The sequence below is a fragment of the Musca domestica genome, unplaced genomic scaffold (assembly GCF_030504385.1).
Source record: "Musca domestica strain aabys unplaced genomic scaffold, Musca_domestica.polishedcontigs.V.1.1 45, whole genome shotgun sequence".
Taxonomy (NCBI): Eukaryota; Metazoa; Arthropoda; class Insecta; order Diptera; family Muscidae; genus Musca; species Musca domestica.
This window is the reverse complement of record NW_026712335.1, coordinates 7,393,562-7,408,980: the sequence shown is the minus strand read 5'-3', so window position 1 is coordinate 7,408,980 and position 15,419 is coordinate 7,393,562. Positions and strand designations below refer to the sequence as shown.

The window sequence follows — 15,419 nt, the reverse complement described above, 5'->3', positions numbered from 1 at the left end:
TTGGGTGAAGGGAAAGGGCCTTAATCTTAACGTTTGCTTCTATTGTTATCTGGGATTCAGATATGGAGATGGTTTTGGAAATGTGTAATATAATTGTGCGACAAGTGCTAAATAGCACTAGATTTGGTTGGTATTGGGTGAAGGGATAGAGCTGGAATTTCGGTTGGTATCTGGAATTGAGATATGAATGTGGAAATGAACGAAAAGTACTAAATTTGGTCTTGGTTGAAGGGATAGAGATACAATTCTGAAATTAGATAACAAATGAGTACTAAAATTATACCAAAACAAGTAAGCAAAGGCTACAGTCGAGCGGGCCGACCGTTGAATACCCTACAACACTATAATAAACGATACAGTTTATATAGGCGAGATACTCGAAAGAATTCCACAAGATATTGTGACAAATTATAAAAGAAAACCATCAGGTTTCGTTCTCTAATTGTCGAATAATAGCAACTTAGACGAATTTGCTCATTTCCAATTTATTGGTAGATGTTGCACATAAATGGTCTTCCTAGATCGGGAACCAATATTTCCCAAAGACCTATAATCTCTCAGAAGTGGCAAAAGATTAACATTTATTATTGGTTTTTGACTGAAACGCATCTATATGAGATACAGACATTTGACTATATTCTTCAGCGAAATCAGCGTTAACGAAATAGTCAGAAGTGCGTCTTTCCTGTATTTGTGAATTCTCCAAAAAGTCACTGGAATGGACATTTTCGTATTTTGTCTACAAAAGTTGGCGAACTCCTTCACACATTGAATATTTTTGGATGGCCACCCAAAACTGCTTGGCTTTTGCAATGTCCGGTAACCCCCATTCAAATGTGCGTGAGGACCGGGCGACAATTACGACCTGCTGACAATTTTGCAGTTTTTGGTCCATTTTAACCCCTAAATATATGGTGATCATCTCCAAAAAGAGTAGGCTTCTATTCTGGCCCTCATCTTATCCCCATGCAAAATTTCGTAAGGATCGGGCCATAAATGCGATCTGTATATGATATCCTGATATCCTAACTACTTAGTTTTGTTAGCTGTAGAAATATTACCAAATGTTTAATTCAAAATTAAAATATGCCAAAAATATGACAAAATTGGAAAAATATGAGAAAATGTTACAAAATCAATATTTTCATCTTTAGAGAGATATTTTTATGCGATTTTTTAGACGTTGTTTCTTTCCTGCCAAGAGGCCATTCTGAATTAATGAGAACTGTCGAAATCAGTTCAGCCGTTCTCCACATATACGAGATCTTTCAAGCATATATCCGATTTGTAGGATCTTAACATCAATGTGAAGATCAGAAGTAACCTTGTCATGGCTTTGGATTCCGCCGGGATTTAAAATATTCGCGGTTTAATGAAAAATGTTGAATTTTTTCAACACAAAAAATATGGTCTATTTTACCTGCTACATATTATCCGATGACCACCCAAATGGGTAGGCTTCTTGCCAGCCCTAAACTCTAGCTACATGCGAAATTCCGCGTCGATTGGTCTATAATTGCGACCTGTAGAGCAAGTGCAAAATCAGGAATTTTTTCAGTTTTTGGTCCATTTCAACCCCTAAATATTATGCGATCATCATTAAAATAAATAGGGTTCTATTCTGACCCTAGCCCCACCTTCATTTTAAATTTCGTGAAGATCGGACCATAATTGCGACCTGTAGAGTGATTAGAAATTAACATGGACAGACGGACAGACGGACGGACGGACATACATATCTAGATCGACTCAGCTCGGCGAGATAGGAAGATCCATATATACTTTCCTATGTGGGAAATCAATATTTCGTGGTGTTACATAATTTTTGGCCCAATCAAACTTATAATACCCCCAACACATAGTGTTGTAGGGTATAAAAATCGGTGAATAATGTAGCTAAAATCACCAAAATACCGAATATCGGGAGTTGTATGGGGGCTATACGAAGACGTGGACCTGCGCAGACAATTTTCTGTCTTAGGCTGTAGTATTGTTTTCGAACTTCAAATACCAAATTTAAAACAATTCCGGTGAATAAAGTCGCTAAAATCGTTAAAATACGAAAATCGGGAGGTACCGTTATATGGAGGCTATACCAAAACGTGGACCTACTTTTCATTACCAAAGGACATTTTCAATACCAAAAGTCCTGCAGACATAATATACATTTGAGTAAAATTTTATCAATCTACTTCATTTCTTTCGGAAGCTAGAGTGATTTCCACTGTTCGCGATACGGACAGATGGATGGACATCGCTAATTCGACATAGAATTTTATGCTTATCAAGAATAATATATTTTGTGGGGTCTAAAATGTATATTTCGAAGTGTTACAAATGGAATGACAAACTTAATATACCCTCCATACTATGGTGGAGGGTATAAAAAGGCCTATTGGAACAAATCTAAAATTTTAAAGTGGACTTAACCGTATATTTTTTTTTTTTTTTTTTTGAATTTTCTGAAGATAGCTAGATACAAATATAATCGAGGATTTTTGTGAATATTTTCAAAATTTAAAATTTTTTTAGATTTTACAGGATCTGCAGTACTTTAATTTTGATTTTTCTGAATAATTTTAGCAATGCCAGAGCCATGATTGTTGATTTTTATGAATTTTGTAGAGACTGTCAATGTACTGAAAGATTTTTAAATTTTGAATATTTAAGTTCCTTAGGATTGTCAGATTACTTTTTTTGAAAATTTCTGAGGAGCCTTAGAACTTCACTCTTATTTTTTTTTTAATTATCAGAGCTTGTCCCAAGCCTATGCTCGGATTTTTTAAAAAGGTTTCATAAACTGTTTTAATTTCCCCAGAATCTTAAAATATTCAGTAGTCACTCATTATGGGAACACCCGCCTTATTCAACGCAAACATAAAGCGCATGGTTTTGACCCATATCTTTAAAAATATGACCTTATAAAATTTAGAATTTATGTTAATATGACACATGCGTTACCCCGAAATTTAGTAGTCTTCCAAGGAAATCATCCATACAAACAAAACAATTTTTGGACTTTCTTATCTCTGAACGCCGAGTCTACTGTATTTCACTTCAATACTGTTCTAAATTCGCTACACTTTCAATGTTATTGTCACACGAGGTGTCGTAAAGATATAAAGCCGAAAGAAAACATAATAAAATAGAATTTACTACGAAATTTTGGAGAAAAAGATATAATCGTTATTAGTTGCCAAAATAGTCTTGGTGAATTACAAAGTACGAAGAGCGGAAATTGTTTAAAGAAAAAAAAATAAAAAAATTGCAAATGAAAATGAAAATTACATTGAAATTGGTAAGGATATTGAAATCCATTTGGTATGAAAGGAAAACATATGCTGTGTTCCAGAACTTACAAGCATCTACTAGTTTTGCTTTTTTTCTCGATAACATCGAGTTACCATTACCTTCTTGCAGTTCTGGAACAAAATAATAATTTTCAATTTTCATTTAGCTATTGTGTGCTGTAATATTGGTTGTTGGAGTCTATGCAGATTGTGATGTTTGCCAATCGGGTAATAATGTGACCTGCCATAGCCTGAATCGTTACTCGCCCTGTGTAAATGGTGAGTTCTGATATTTTATTTTTAGTGGATTGAAAGAGTACTTATGTTTTTTTTTTGGTTTTTCAGGCAAACCGACAGAGGAATATCAAACCTGCCCGGAAAATTATGTCTGCACATCGGCCATATTGATATGTTATCCTCAGGCCCATAGTCTTCCGGCAAGTTGTCCACGCATCGATGAACCACCACCGGTGGGCACCAATTGTGGCATCTGTGATAAATATAAGGTTTTTGCTTGCCTCAATGAGACCACCATTGGTTTTTGTTTTGGGGAAGATGCCCCCATGGAAGGTTTTGTTTCCTATTGTCCTGAAAATACTGTGTGTGATATCACTTTGGAATCCGGATTTTGCAACGATAAAGCGGATGCAGAGGTGAGTAATGGGAAAATGAAAAGGGGAGCATTCTTCAGAAAGGCCCCGAATCTTGTAATTGAAAATATATAGAGATACTATGAGATATCCTTGTCTAAGGTCGTTAGAAGTTCTAAGATACCATGGCGTATTTTTGAAAATGCTGGATTTATTAAATCTTTTTAAGACATAATACTCTGAAAACTGGGGAATTTCAATTAATTTTTTCACAACTTTTTTTAACTTTTTGAGAACTATTTTTATGGATTTAAAAAAACTCTAAATTATTTAAAAAATGCCAAAAATTATTTATTTAAAACCGTACATTTGCATACCCTACAATACTACGTTTTGGTGATATTTTAAGTTTTATTGGACCAATAAGTTTGCATCACCGAGAAATATTGTTCCTAGACCCACGATGTAATGTGTGTACCTATTTCGCCGAGCTTAATTGATCTGGCTATGTGTGTCCGTGCGTCTTTTCATTGCAAAATTTTGGCTAGAGCTACGTTTGGGATCAGAATACAATTCTACTGTTTTTGGAGATGATCACAAAATATTTAGGGATAAAAATAGACCAAAAACCGAAAAACGTCCAGATTTTGCAGTTGTTACAATTATGGACCAATCGACAATTACTTGGGGAAAGAATTTTTGACTGGGCAGATGCCTACATAATTTGAAGGTCATCGGCCAAATAACCTAAAACTTTGTTTTAATTTCGGCGAGACTGTTACACTGATAAGGAAAACATAATACGAGCAACAAAAAAAAAACGCATAAAATATGCCAATAAAAATGTGAATATTTGTTGTTATATTTTTCTATATTGCACTAAAAAGTACCCGCAACTTCGTCAGCGAAAAGTTTGTCTTAAAATTTAGATTCGTTCCAAGAGTTAGTGTTAGGCCTTTTTAGAACCAAAATGCAACATTTATTCAGTTTTACAAACAATTTTTAATCAAAACTTCATAAGTCGTACTACATCTTTAATACTTTCAAGGTTTTTTATATCATTGAAGTTTTTACTCACTCGGAAAGAATAATATGAAAATGTTTACCTTTTACACCAAAAAGGAAGATATTAGTAAAACCATTGCAAAATAGACCCACATCCAGGTTTTCAGTCAAAAACTATCTCAACGTCTCCATACGTAAAATCTAGAAACCAACAGCGACCTCTATACTACATTTCAGGGTGAGATAAAAAACTGCAACAAAGTCAAACGCCATGATTTTTACATTTTTTTTTTTTTAATTTTATTGATGAAAGCAAAAAATGTCGGAAATAGCATCAAATTTTAGAATAAGTTTAGATTTGTTCGAATTGGTCACCTTTGGCAAACGACCAATGAAACAGTCACACGCTGCCCGAGTGTTGTTCTGCGGTATTTTGGTCCAATCCCGGCGAAGCCCTTGCTTGAGGTGATCGACACTTTGGTTTTTTTTTTGTGCCATCCTTGCTTTCCAAAAAACACCAGACACAATAGTCCAACGGATTGGTATCCGGAGATTTTAGTGGCCATTGTGCGCTGGAAATGAAGCGAGGAACCTCATTTTGTAACCATTCTTGGGTGGCGCGTGCTGAGTGCGATGGTGCTAAGTCCTGTTGAAATGTCCAAGGTCTGCAGCCAAAATGTTTGCGTGTCCAAAGCTTTAATACACCCTCCCGAATATTTTTGCGATAATATTCGGCATTCGGCATATTCTGATGCCACGGTCGATTAATACGAGTGGAGCGGAGAGAGCGACCATCGGCCGTTATGGTGGACCACACTATCACCATGGCAGCCCGTGAGTTCTGGTGGCCAACCGAAGGTGGGCATTTTCAGCTGACCTCTTTGGCAAGTAACCACGATCATTTCGTTCGTTTACAAACTGCTGGAAAACGAATGATTTCTCATCGGAGAAAACCAAATCCGGCAACTCTTTAGCTCTTTTGATTCTTTCTGTTGCGGTGTAAGTTCTTGCACTTTTTGGAATTTCAATGGCTTAACCCGAGCTCGTTTTTCAATATTTACCGAATGGAATATTGCGATATGTTCAGCTTACGAGCCATTTTTCGGCCACTGCGACGCGGGTTTTGATCAAGTCGAACTTTTCGAACCATTTCTGCTGATGTTTTCTTCCGTCCACTTCCTTGACGTTGGGCTACGCTACCAGTATCACGGTAACGAGCGATGGTACGAGACGAGTACGAGTACGAGATGGTACTAATACCAAATTTCTAGCATCTGTTCAACCAATACTGTACTGTTTAGTACTTTTCGTACACTTGTATAGATATATCCAAAACCACTTCTTTATCGCAAACCTACTACCATAAGGGACCCCAATACAAAATTTTGAAATTTCCGATTCATCCGTTCGACCTGTTCCAAATTTGGGACCATTTAGTACAATTCCCACACTGAGTACACATTTCCAAAACTTTCCATCTTTGATTCTCATACCTATCCTGCACTCCATCAGTGACTCTCATTTCACAATTCAAAATTCGAGCTCATTTTATTTGTCTAATAAAAAGTAAATTTTTGTACATTTCGTACCCATTTAGTATGAATTTCCAAAAACCCAACTTACGCACCGGGACTGATCTTTGCGCAAAATTTTAAAATTCTAGCCGTTTCGTCTGGGCGTTGAATCTCAGTCAGTCAGTTATTCCACTACTCTTTTATATACACTGGTGGCCAAAACTAAAGCAACTGAAATTACAAGGAGAATGAATGCCCTGTAACTTTTTCAAAAATTAAGAAAATGAGAAAGTTTTTCTTGTTTTAAATTAGGTACTTTATTCACTTTTTAAAAACCTAAAACATAAAACCAAAATTCTTTTTTATATAAGAAATTATGTTTGGTAAAGTCAATTAACCCGATTTTGGCTTGGACAAAACAAAAGCAACTCTGTTGTACATTCATATAACCGCTGCAATTTCAGTGGTTTTTACTGTGATATTTATCACTTTTTGCTTCCTTCGACAATTTCGCTTGTCATAAATCCTTTTTGAGAAGTTTTTTACAACAGTATGTGTTTTTCTTTTCGTTTTTTAAGTACTGCCAAAAAAAATTTAAAAATGGCTAGAAGCAAATACTGTACCTGAATAAAACAGCAAATTATCAGTGATTATCAAAACAACATATCACAGAAAATGATTTCCGAGAAATATTTCATAAATATTTATGTGATTTCATAATTATGTCTGTGCACTAAGCCGGTTTTTTTGAAACTGGATCAGTAGTAACAGTCCATAACGGATGAAGGCCGTGAAGAACTTCAGCCCATACTGATCCACAAATTGTGAGAGAAATAAAAAACAACTATTTAAGAGTTCAACAGGATTGGTGAGAGAGCAATCATTGGATATAAGCTCGAGATCAGTGCGTAGACGAGTAGTGGCAGCTGGTCTGCGTGCCCGTAAGACATCAAAAAACCATTTATATCTGAAAAAATCAAAAAGGCTTTCGGAAACGATAATATTAAGTGGAACCAAGCTCAATGGAAAAAACATTATTTCTGGGATGAGTCTACGTTTAAAATTAAAGGCTCAGACGTGAAAAATTTTACGGTGAGAAGACCAAAAAATGAAGGACTCAAGCCGCAGTGTTGCAAAGGTACAGTGAAGCATGGGGGAGGGTCAAAAATGGCGTGGCGCTATTTTTCTTTCTATGGACTTGGGTCTATCCATAAAATAAAGGAAGTTGTGGATCCGTTTGTTTACAAAGATGTGTTGGACATCACGTTGTTCCCTTACGCTGAGTAAAATATTGGGCTGATTTGTGTGTTTCAGCATGACAATGATCCCAAACTTGTATCAAAACTTGTCAAATATTGGTTGTGGGAGTCAAAAATTCATATTTTGTTATGGCCGGCACAATCACCTGACCTAAACTCCTTAGAAAGCCTTTGGAGTATCGTAGGTAGGAAGATCAAGAGAGATTCGGAAATAAATAAGCACAACATTTTCTAAAGAATTCGGGGTGCCTGGAAAAGCACACCCAAGGATCAAATTGAGCGTGTTATAGATTGAATGCCTCGTATGTGTGCAGCTGCTATCAAAAATAATGGTTATGCTATCGACTGCTAGCCAAAATTTAATTATTTTAAAATAAAAAATCAAAAGTTGCTTTAGTTTTGACCAAGCAAAAATTGGGTCATTTTAGTTTTCCACATATTATTTTTCGTTCAAACTTATTTTTGTATTTTTATTTTTAGTTTCTTGAAAGTGAATTAAACCCCTCATTTAAAACTGGAAAAATAATTACGATTTGTTCATTTTTGTAAAAGTTACAGGACATTTATTGTCTTTGCGATTTAAGTTGCTTTAGTTTTGGCCACCAGTGTATACAGATTAAATTGTTTTCATTTCGACTCACAATACTGAATTATACAATTTGTTATATTTTTGTCGGGCAACTACAAATAGTACTGTAGGGTATCTTTTTGTAGGTGCCTGCAAATCTTGTTATATATCTTCATATAAAAAATTAGTTAATTAGTCATAAAGGTATCGAAAGCACTAGCACTTGTCTCTTTTTAGCCGATATTAAACATTTTTTTAAATCTTTTCTCGTTTTGTCAAATTTTTTGTTTCAATTTTTTCTCTTTCAGCCAAGCTGCATTCCTAATGCCGGTGAAAATGAAGAGGATGATCCCCCAACAACACCGATGATAATAACAACATCTACCATACCAACTACAACGACAACAACAATAATGCCCACTACAAGCACAACTATTGAGCCCTCAATTACAACACCAACGACGACAACGACGACGACTACAGCCAGTACAACAACCACAACAATACCGACGACAACAACCACAGAGGCCCCCACATCTAGTACAACTATTTCCACAATGCCTACAACAACGACGACTACCGTATTGCCAACTACAACAACTATCCAAGCCACTACAACAACCACTGTTTTGCCAACTACGACGACAACTACAGAAGCTACTACAACAACAACGACATTGAAACCCACAACAATGCAGCCAACCACCACTACAACAACTTTGGAACCCACAACAACAACTACAACAATGCAGCCAACCACCACTACAACAACTTTGGAACCCACAACAACAATTACAACAATGCAGCCAACAACCACTACAACAACTTTGGAACCCACAACAACAACTACAACAATGCAGCCAACAACCACTACAACAACTTTGGAATCCACAACAACAACAGCCACAATGCAGCCAACCACGACTACAACAATGCTACCAACTACCACAACAGTGCAACCCACGACAACAACTACAACAACGGTGCCCACTACGATTTCAACAACAACTACAATAACAACCACAACCATGTTGCCGACACCATCCGGACCACGTACCCCAACCGAAATTTGTTTGGATACAGGTAAAACCGGATTCTTTCCTCCCGATGATGATCCAACATGTACCAAGTAAGTATTATTGTGGAAATATTATTGCGGCAAACATTTCTAGGGAAGTTACCTAAGCAGAAATAGGGTCTAATGTAAAAATTGCGCAGCAAAAAATAAAAATCAAAATTATCTGGCTTACTATGGTTCTCGGGCTAAACTATTCATTCCAGGCCCAATTCCAACTTGGGTATATATATTTTATTTTATACATTTGAGATGCATGTCCTAACACCCAATCTCCATTTTCGCATTCCAATTTAAGGAGTTTTTGTCCTTTTCATAGCCGTTTTTATTTGTTTTTCATCTCTTTTTCAGATTTGTCGTCTGCTATGGTGATCCATTGAAGGGCCTGCTCAACAGTTGCTCGGCTGGGCAATTTTTTGATCCAGAGGCGAAATTTTGTTCTACAGTAATACCACCAGGATGTCCTGCTGATGGTCCGACTACTGTTTCAACTACCACCGTTCCCACTACTACAACAACTACCACAACAACGACTACTGCCGCTACACCTGCAGTACCACGAGATCCAAATGAGATTTGTGCAGATGCCGGTACAACTGGTTCATATAAGACCGATGATGATGTTACGTGTACCAAGTGAGTAAAACTTGTAAAGATTTAATGATTTGGAATTCAAAATGTTGTATTTCAAACGCGTATGAACAATGTGGCCGAACTTTTATAACCCTCCATCATTTGGAAGGTACTTGAAAATTTTCAAAAATACGAAACGTGGATCTGTATAAGCAATTTTTTGTCATAGGCTATAGTACCGATTCCGAACTTAAAATACGAAATGTCAAACAAGTCTGGTGAATAAAGTCGCTAAAATCATCAAAATACCGAAGGTGCCGATATTTAGGAGGAATACGAAGAGCTGGACCTGCACAGTCAATTTTCTGTCATACGAACTTTAAATACGAAATTTGAAACAGATCCGATATATTGTAGCTAAAATCATAAAAATATCGAATTAAGTAGGTGCCGATATATGGGGGCTATACGGAGTCCTGGACCTGTATAGACCATTTTCTGTCATAAATTGTAGTACCTATTAGGAAATTCAATTACGAAACAATTCCGGTAAATAATGTAGCTAAAATCATAAAAATACCGAATATAGGGAGGTGCCGTTATATGGGGGGCTATAACTAAACCTGGACCTATATAGCCCATTTTCAATACCAAAAGTCCTGTAGACGAAACACACATTTGAGTAAAAATTTATCAACCTACTTCAATACGTTCGGAAGCTAGAGTGATTTCCACAGACGGACGACCTTAAATCGACATAGAATTTTATGCAGATCAAGAACAGGTGTAAAATGTATATTTCGGGGTGTTACAAACGGAAAGACAGACTTACAATTTCGTGGGCAAATGTGACTAGGATTATTAAAAACGAAATTCAGTGGGTCGTTATATGTGCGCTATAGAAAAACGTGCACCTACATATTCAATGTTCTGCTGCCAGAGCTTAAACCAATTATAAACCACAAATACCAATTTTTAGACAAATCCTTAAAAAAATGTGCCAAAAATTATTAAAATACTGAATATTCGGAGGTACCATTACATGGACCTACACATACTGTGTTCCGGCACAAGATCTAAAACCCATTACGAACTACAAATAGTAATTTTTGGATAAATCCGCGGAAAAATGTAGCAAAAATTATCAAAATATCAAATATCGGGATATCCCGTTATATAGGGGCTGTTCCAAAACGTGACCCATATATATACTATGCTCTGCCACCGGAACTAGAACCCATTGCGAACTACAAATATCAATTTTTAGACAAATCCATGGACAAATGTGGCAAAAGTCATCAAAATACCGAATATCGAGAGGTACAGCTATACAAAAACGTGGACCTATGCCTACAATGTTGTGCCACAGGAGCTAGAACCCATTATGACCTTCAAATACTAATTTTTAGACAAATCAATAAAAAAAATGTAGCGAAAAAAAATCAAAATAACGAATATCGGGAGGCTCCGTCATATGACGGCTATACCAAACCTGGACCGATATATCTCCTCTTCAATACCAACCAACTTATACACAACACAATTTGTTTTGCCAAATGCTAAAGCTCTACGTCGAATAATGTGTATCAACAGACAGGCAGACAGACTGATATCGTTAAATCGGCCTAGAATTTTATGCTGATCATGAATATACAGGGTGAGATGAAAAAACTGCAACAAAGACAACCGCCATCATTACATTTTGTTTTAAATTTTATTGAATGAAAGCAAAAAATGTCGGAAATAGCATCAAATTTTAGAATAAGTTAAGATTTGTTCGAATTGGTCACGAATTATGCCCTTCAAAGGCCAATATTTTTTTTATGCGACATTAACTTTCACTCCCCTTACATTGGTTGCTGCACAGTATAATCGTTCAACAATCGATTTACTATATGATTTATTAATGTAGAGAAGCTCGATTGGCCTCCTTAAACGTTTGTTATACCCTACAACACTATGTGTTGGGGGTATTATAAGTTTGATTGGGCCAGAATTTATGTAACACCTCGAAATATTGGTTTCCCATATAGGAAAGTATATATAGATCTTCCTAGCTCGCCGAGCTGAGTCGATCTAGCTATGTATCAGAATAGAACCCTATTTCTTTTGGAGATGATCGCCAAATGTTTAGGGGTTGAAATGGACCAAATACTGAAAAAATGTCGGATTTTGCAGTAGCTATACAGGTCGCAATTATAGACCAATCGACGCGGAATTTCGCATGTAGCTAGAGTTTAGGGCGGGGAAGAAGCCTATCAATTTTGGTGGTCATCGGATAATATTTAGCGGGTAAAATAGGCCATATCTTTTTTATTGAAAAAATCCAAAATTTTTCATTAAACCGCGAATATTTTAAATCCCGGCGAAATTACAAACCCATGACAAGGTTACTTCTGATCTTTACATTGATGTTAAGATCCAACAAATCGGATATATAGCAAAATATGTGCGATATATGCTTGGAAGATCTATTTTATGTCGAGAACGGCTGAACTGATTTTGACAGTTCTCATTAATTCAGAATTGCCTCTTGGCAGAAAAGAAAAAACGCCTAAAAAATCGCATAAAAATATCTCTCTAAAGATGAAAATATTGATTTTGTAATATTTTCTCATATTTTTTTTAATTTTGTCATATTTTTGGCATATTTTCATTTTAAATTAAATATTTGGTAATATTTCTACAGCTAACAAAACTAAGTAGTTAGGATATCAGGATATAATATACAGATCGCATTTATGGCCCGATCCCTACGAAATTTTGCATGGGGATAAGATGAGGGTCAGAATAGAAGCCTACTCTTTTTGGAGATGATCGCCATATATTTAGAGGTTGAAATGGACCAGAAAACTGCAAAATTGTCAGCATGTCGTAATTATCGCCCGATCCTTAGGCACATTTGAATGGGGTTACCGGACATTGCAAAAGCCAACCATTTTTTAATGGCCATCCAAAAATATTCAATGTGTGAAATTGTTTGCCAACTTTTGTAGACAAAATACGAAAAGGTCCATTCCAGTGACTTTTTGGAGAATTCACAAATAGAGGAAAGACGCACTTCTGACTATTTCGTTAACGCTGATTTCGTTGAAGAATATAGTCAAATGGCTGTATCTCATATAGATGTATTTCAGTCAAAAACCAATAATAAATTTTAATCTTTTGCCACTTCTGAGAGATTATGGGTCTTTGGGAAATATTGGTTCCAGATCTAGGAAGACCATTTAAGTGCAACATCTACCAATAAATTGGAAATGAGCAAATTAGTTTAAGTTGCTATTATTCGAAAATTAGAGAACGAAACCTGATGGTTTTCTTTTATTATTTGTCACAATATCTTGTGGAATTCTTTCGAGTATCTCGCCTATATAAACTGTATCGTTTATTATAGTGTTGTAGGGTATTCAACGGTCGGCCCCGCTCGACTGTAGCCTTTGCTTACTTGTTTTTGATTCTAAAATTTTATTAATTTTTTTCATTACATTACTAAATTAATTATTTATTTCCAATTGCAGATATGTATTATGCTATTTGATGAGCGGCAAAATCTCTGGTCTAATTAAGAGTTGTCCAAGTGGAGAATATTTCCATCCAGTCAATAGGATTTGTTCAGCCGAAAAGCCTGAGGGATGTCCCTAAAACTAAAAATCTATGTACAGAATACATTTATGAGCAAACTTGACCTATATTTTATATTGCAGAGATATAATTTATTCCCAAGAATATAATAAATAAAAATCTTAAGAAATAAAAACCTACAAATATCATTATTTTATTATGTTTTACAATAATATATAAAAAATGGGTATAAAACACTCAAAATAATTAAAATAAAAAATGTATTACATACTAAATATTTAACATATAATTATATTATATCATATCAAATACAATTTGAGTCTCATGATAAGTTTAATGACTTCCTATTCTGATGACTTCTGGCACATGTTTTCTTTTGCAAACAAAAGATTTTGTGAGTTTCCCAAAAATTTTTTTTATTTTGAGGTGTTTACTGAATAAGCATGAAATTACCGAATAAGACTAGGCCATTTGTATTAGTTGTGTGAAAGATATCATATAATTTGGCACCATAATAAAGCCATAAACGCCTATTTGTTGTTCCTAGATAATTTTGGAGGTTATTTAGAGAGTATTTTGTAAACAAGTGTCAATGACTTAAAGTTTGATTATGTCAAAACTAACATACACTCATTTATCACGTATACAGGGTGAAATAAAAAAAATTCAACAAAGTCAAACGCCATAATTTCTCCTTTTTTTTAATGAATGCAACAAATGTCGGAAATAGCATCAATTTTTAGAATAAGATTAGATTTGTTCGAATTGGTCACCTTTGGCACGAATTATGGCCTTTAAACGGCCAATGAAACCGTCACAGGCTGCCTGAATGTTGCTCTGCGGTATTTTGCCCGGCGAAGCCCTTGCTTGAGGTGATCGATACTTTGGTATTTTTTAGTGCCAACTCCAGACACAATAGCCCAACGGATTGGTATCCGGAGATTTTGGTGGCCATTGTGCGCTGGAAATGAAGCGAGGAACCTCATTTTGTAACAATTCTTGAGTGGCACGTGCTGAGTCCTTTTGGAATGTTAAAGGTCTGCGGCCAAAATGTTTCAGTGCCCAAGGCTTTAATACACCCCCCATAATATTTTAGCGAAAATATTCGGCCACGGTCGGTTAATACGAGCGGAGAGCGACCATCGGCTGTTATGGCGGCCCACACCATCACCATGGCCGGCGCTTGAGTTCTGGTGGCCAACCGAAGGTGCACATTTTCAGCTGACCTCATTGGCAAGTAAACACGATCATTTTGTTTGTTTACAAACTGCTAGACAACGAATGTTTTCTCATCGGAGAAAACCAAATTCGACAGTTCACCACTTTCGGCCAAGTTAAGCAACTCTTTAGCTCTTTTGTCTATTTTCTTTCTGTAGCGGAGTGAGTTCTAGCACTTTTTGGATTTTCAATGGCTTTACCCGAGCTCATGTTTCAAAATTTGCCATATGTTATATTGTCATATGTTTAGCTTACGAGCCATTTTTTCCGCCACTGCGACGCGGTTTTCTTCCGTCCACATCCTTGACGTCGGGCTACGTTACCAGTATCACGGTAACGAGCAAAGAAAGAGCAAAAACTGAACTCTCAAAGAAAAAAAGTGAAGTCTAGTCTCCTTAATATATAACGATTGCTCTTGGTGGCAGTTTAATAAATAACTTCTTCCTGCAACTTGTCAATATTAAAAAACGCATAAAGGTCCTGTTTTGTAAGTAAATAGTTTCCGGTTATAACATATTATTTGATAATGATAAGGATCCTATGAGAAATACACGGCCAATATGGAGAGACCAAACTATGGATACAAATATCGAAAGAAAATTATTAATTTTTTTTCTGTGTATCGTAACTATTTCTAGAGCCTGCGAGAATTCTTCTCACTCAATAGATATTACTTCTAATAGCCGAATTTGACAGACTTTTGATTTTTATTGCTTTCAATGACTAGACTTTGCGTCAATTTACA

General features: G+C 35.9%; 1 protein-coding gene across 1 annotated transcript; it reads left to right on the top strand.

Moving 5' to 3' along the window:
- The first annotated feature begins 3,118 nt into the window (after positions 1-3,118).
- Positions 3,119-13,621, top strand: LOC101892310 (integumentary mucin A.1). The gene is made up of 6 exons (XM_020035120.2): positions 3,119-3,298; positions 3,458-3,569; positions 3,636-3,943; positions 8,535-9,355; positions 9,653-9,937; positions 13,393-13,621. Exons 1-6 carry the CDS (start codon positions 3,272-3,274, stop codon positions 13,514-13,516), a joined length of 1,677 nt encoding a protein of 558 aa, XP_019890679.2. The 5' UTR covers positions 3,119-3,271; the 3' UTR covers positions 13,517-13,621.
- The last annotated feature ends 1,798 nt before the right edge of the window (positions 13,622-15,419 follow it).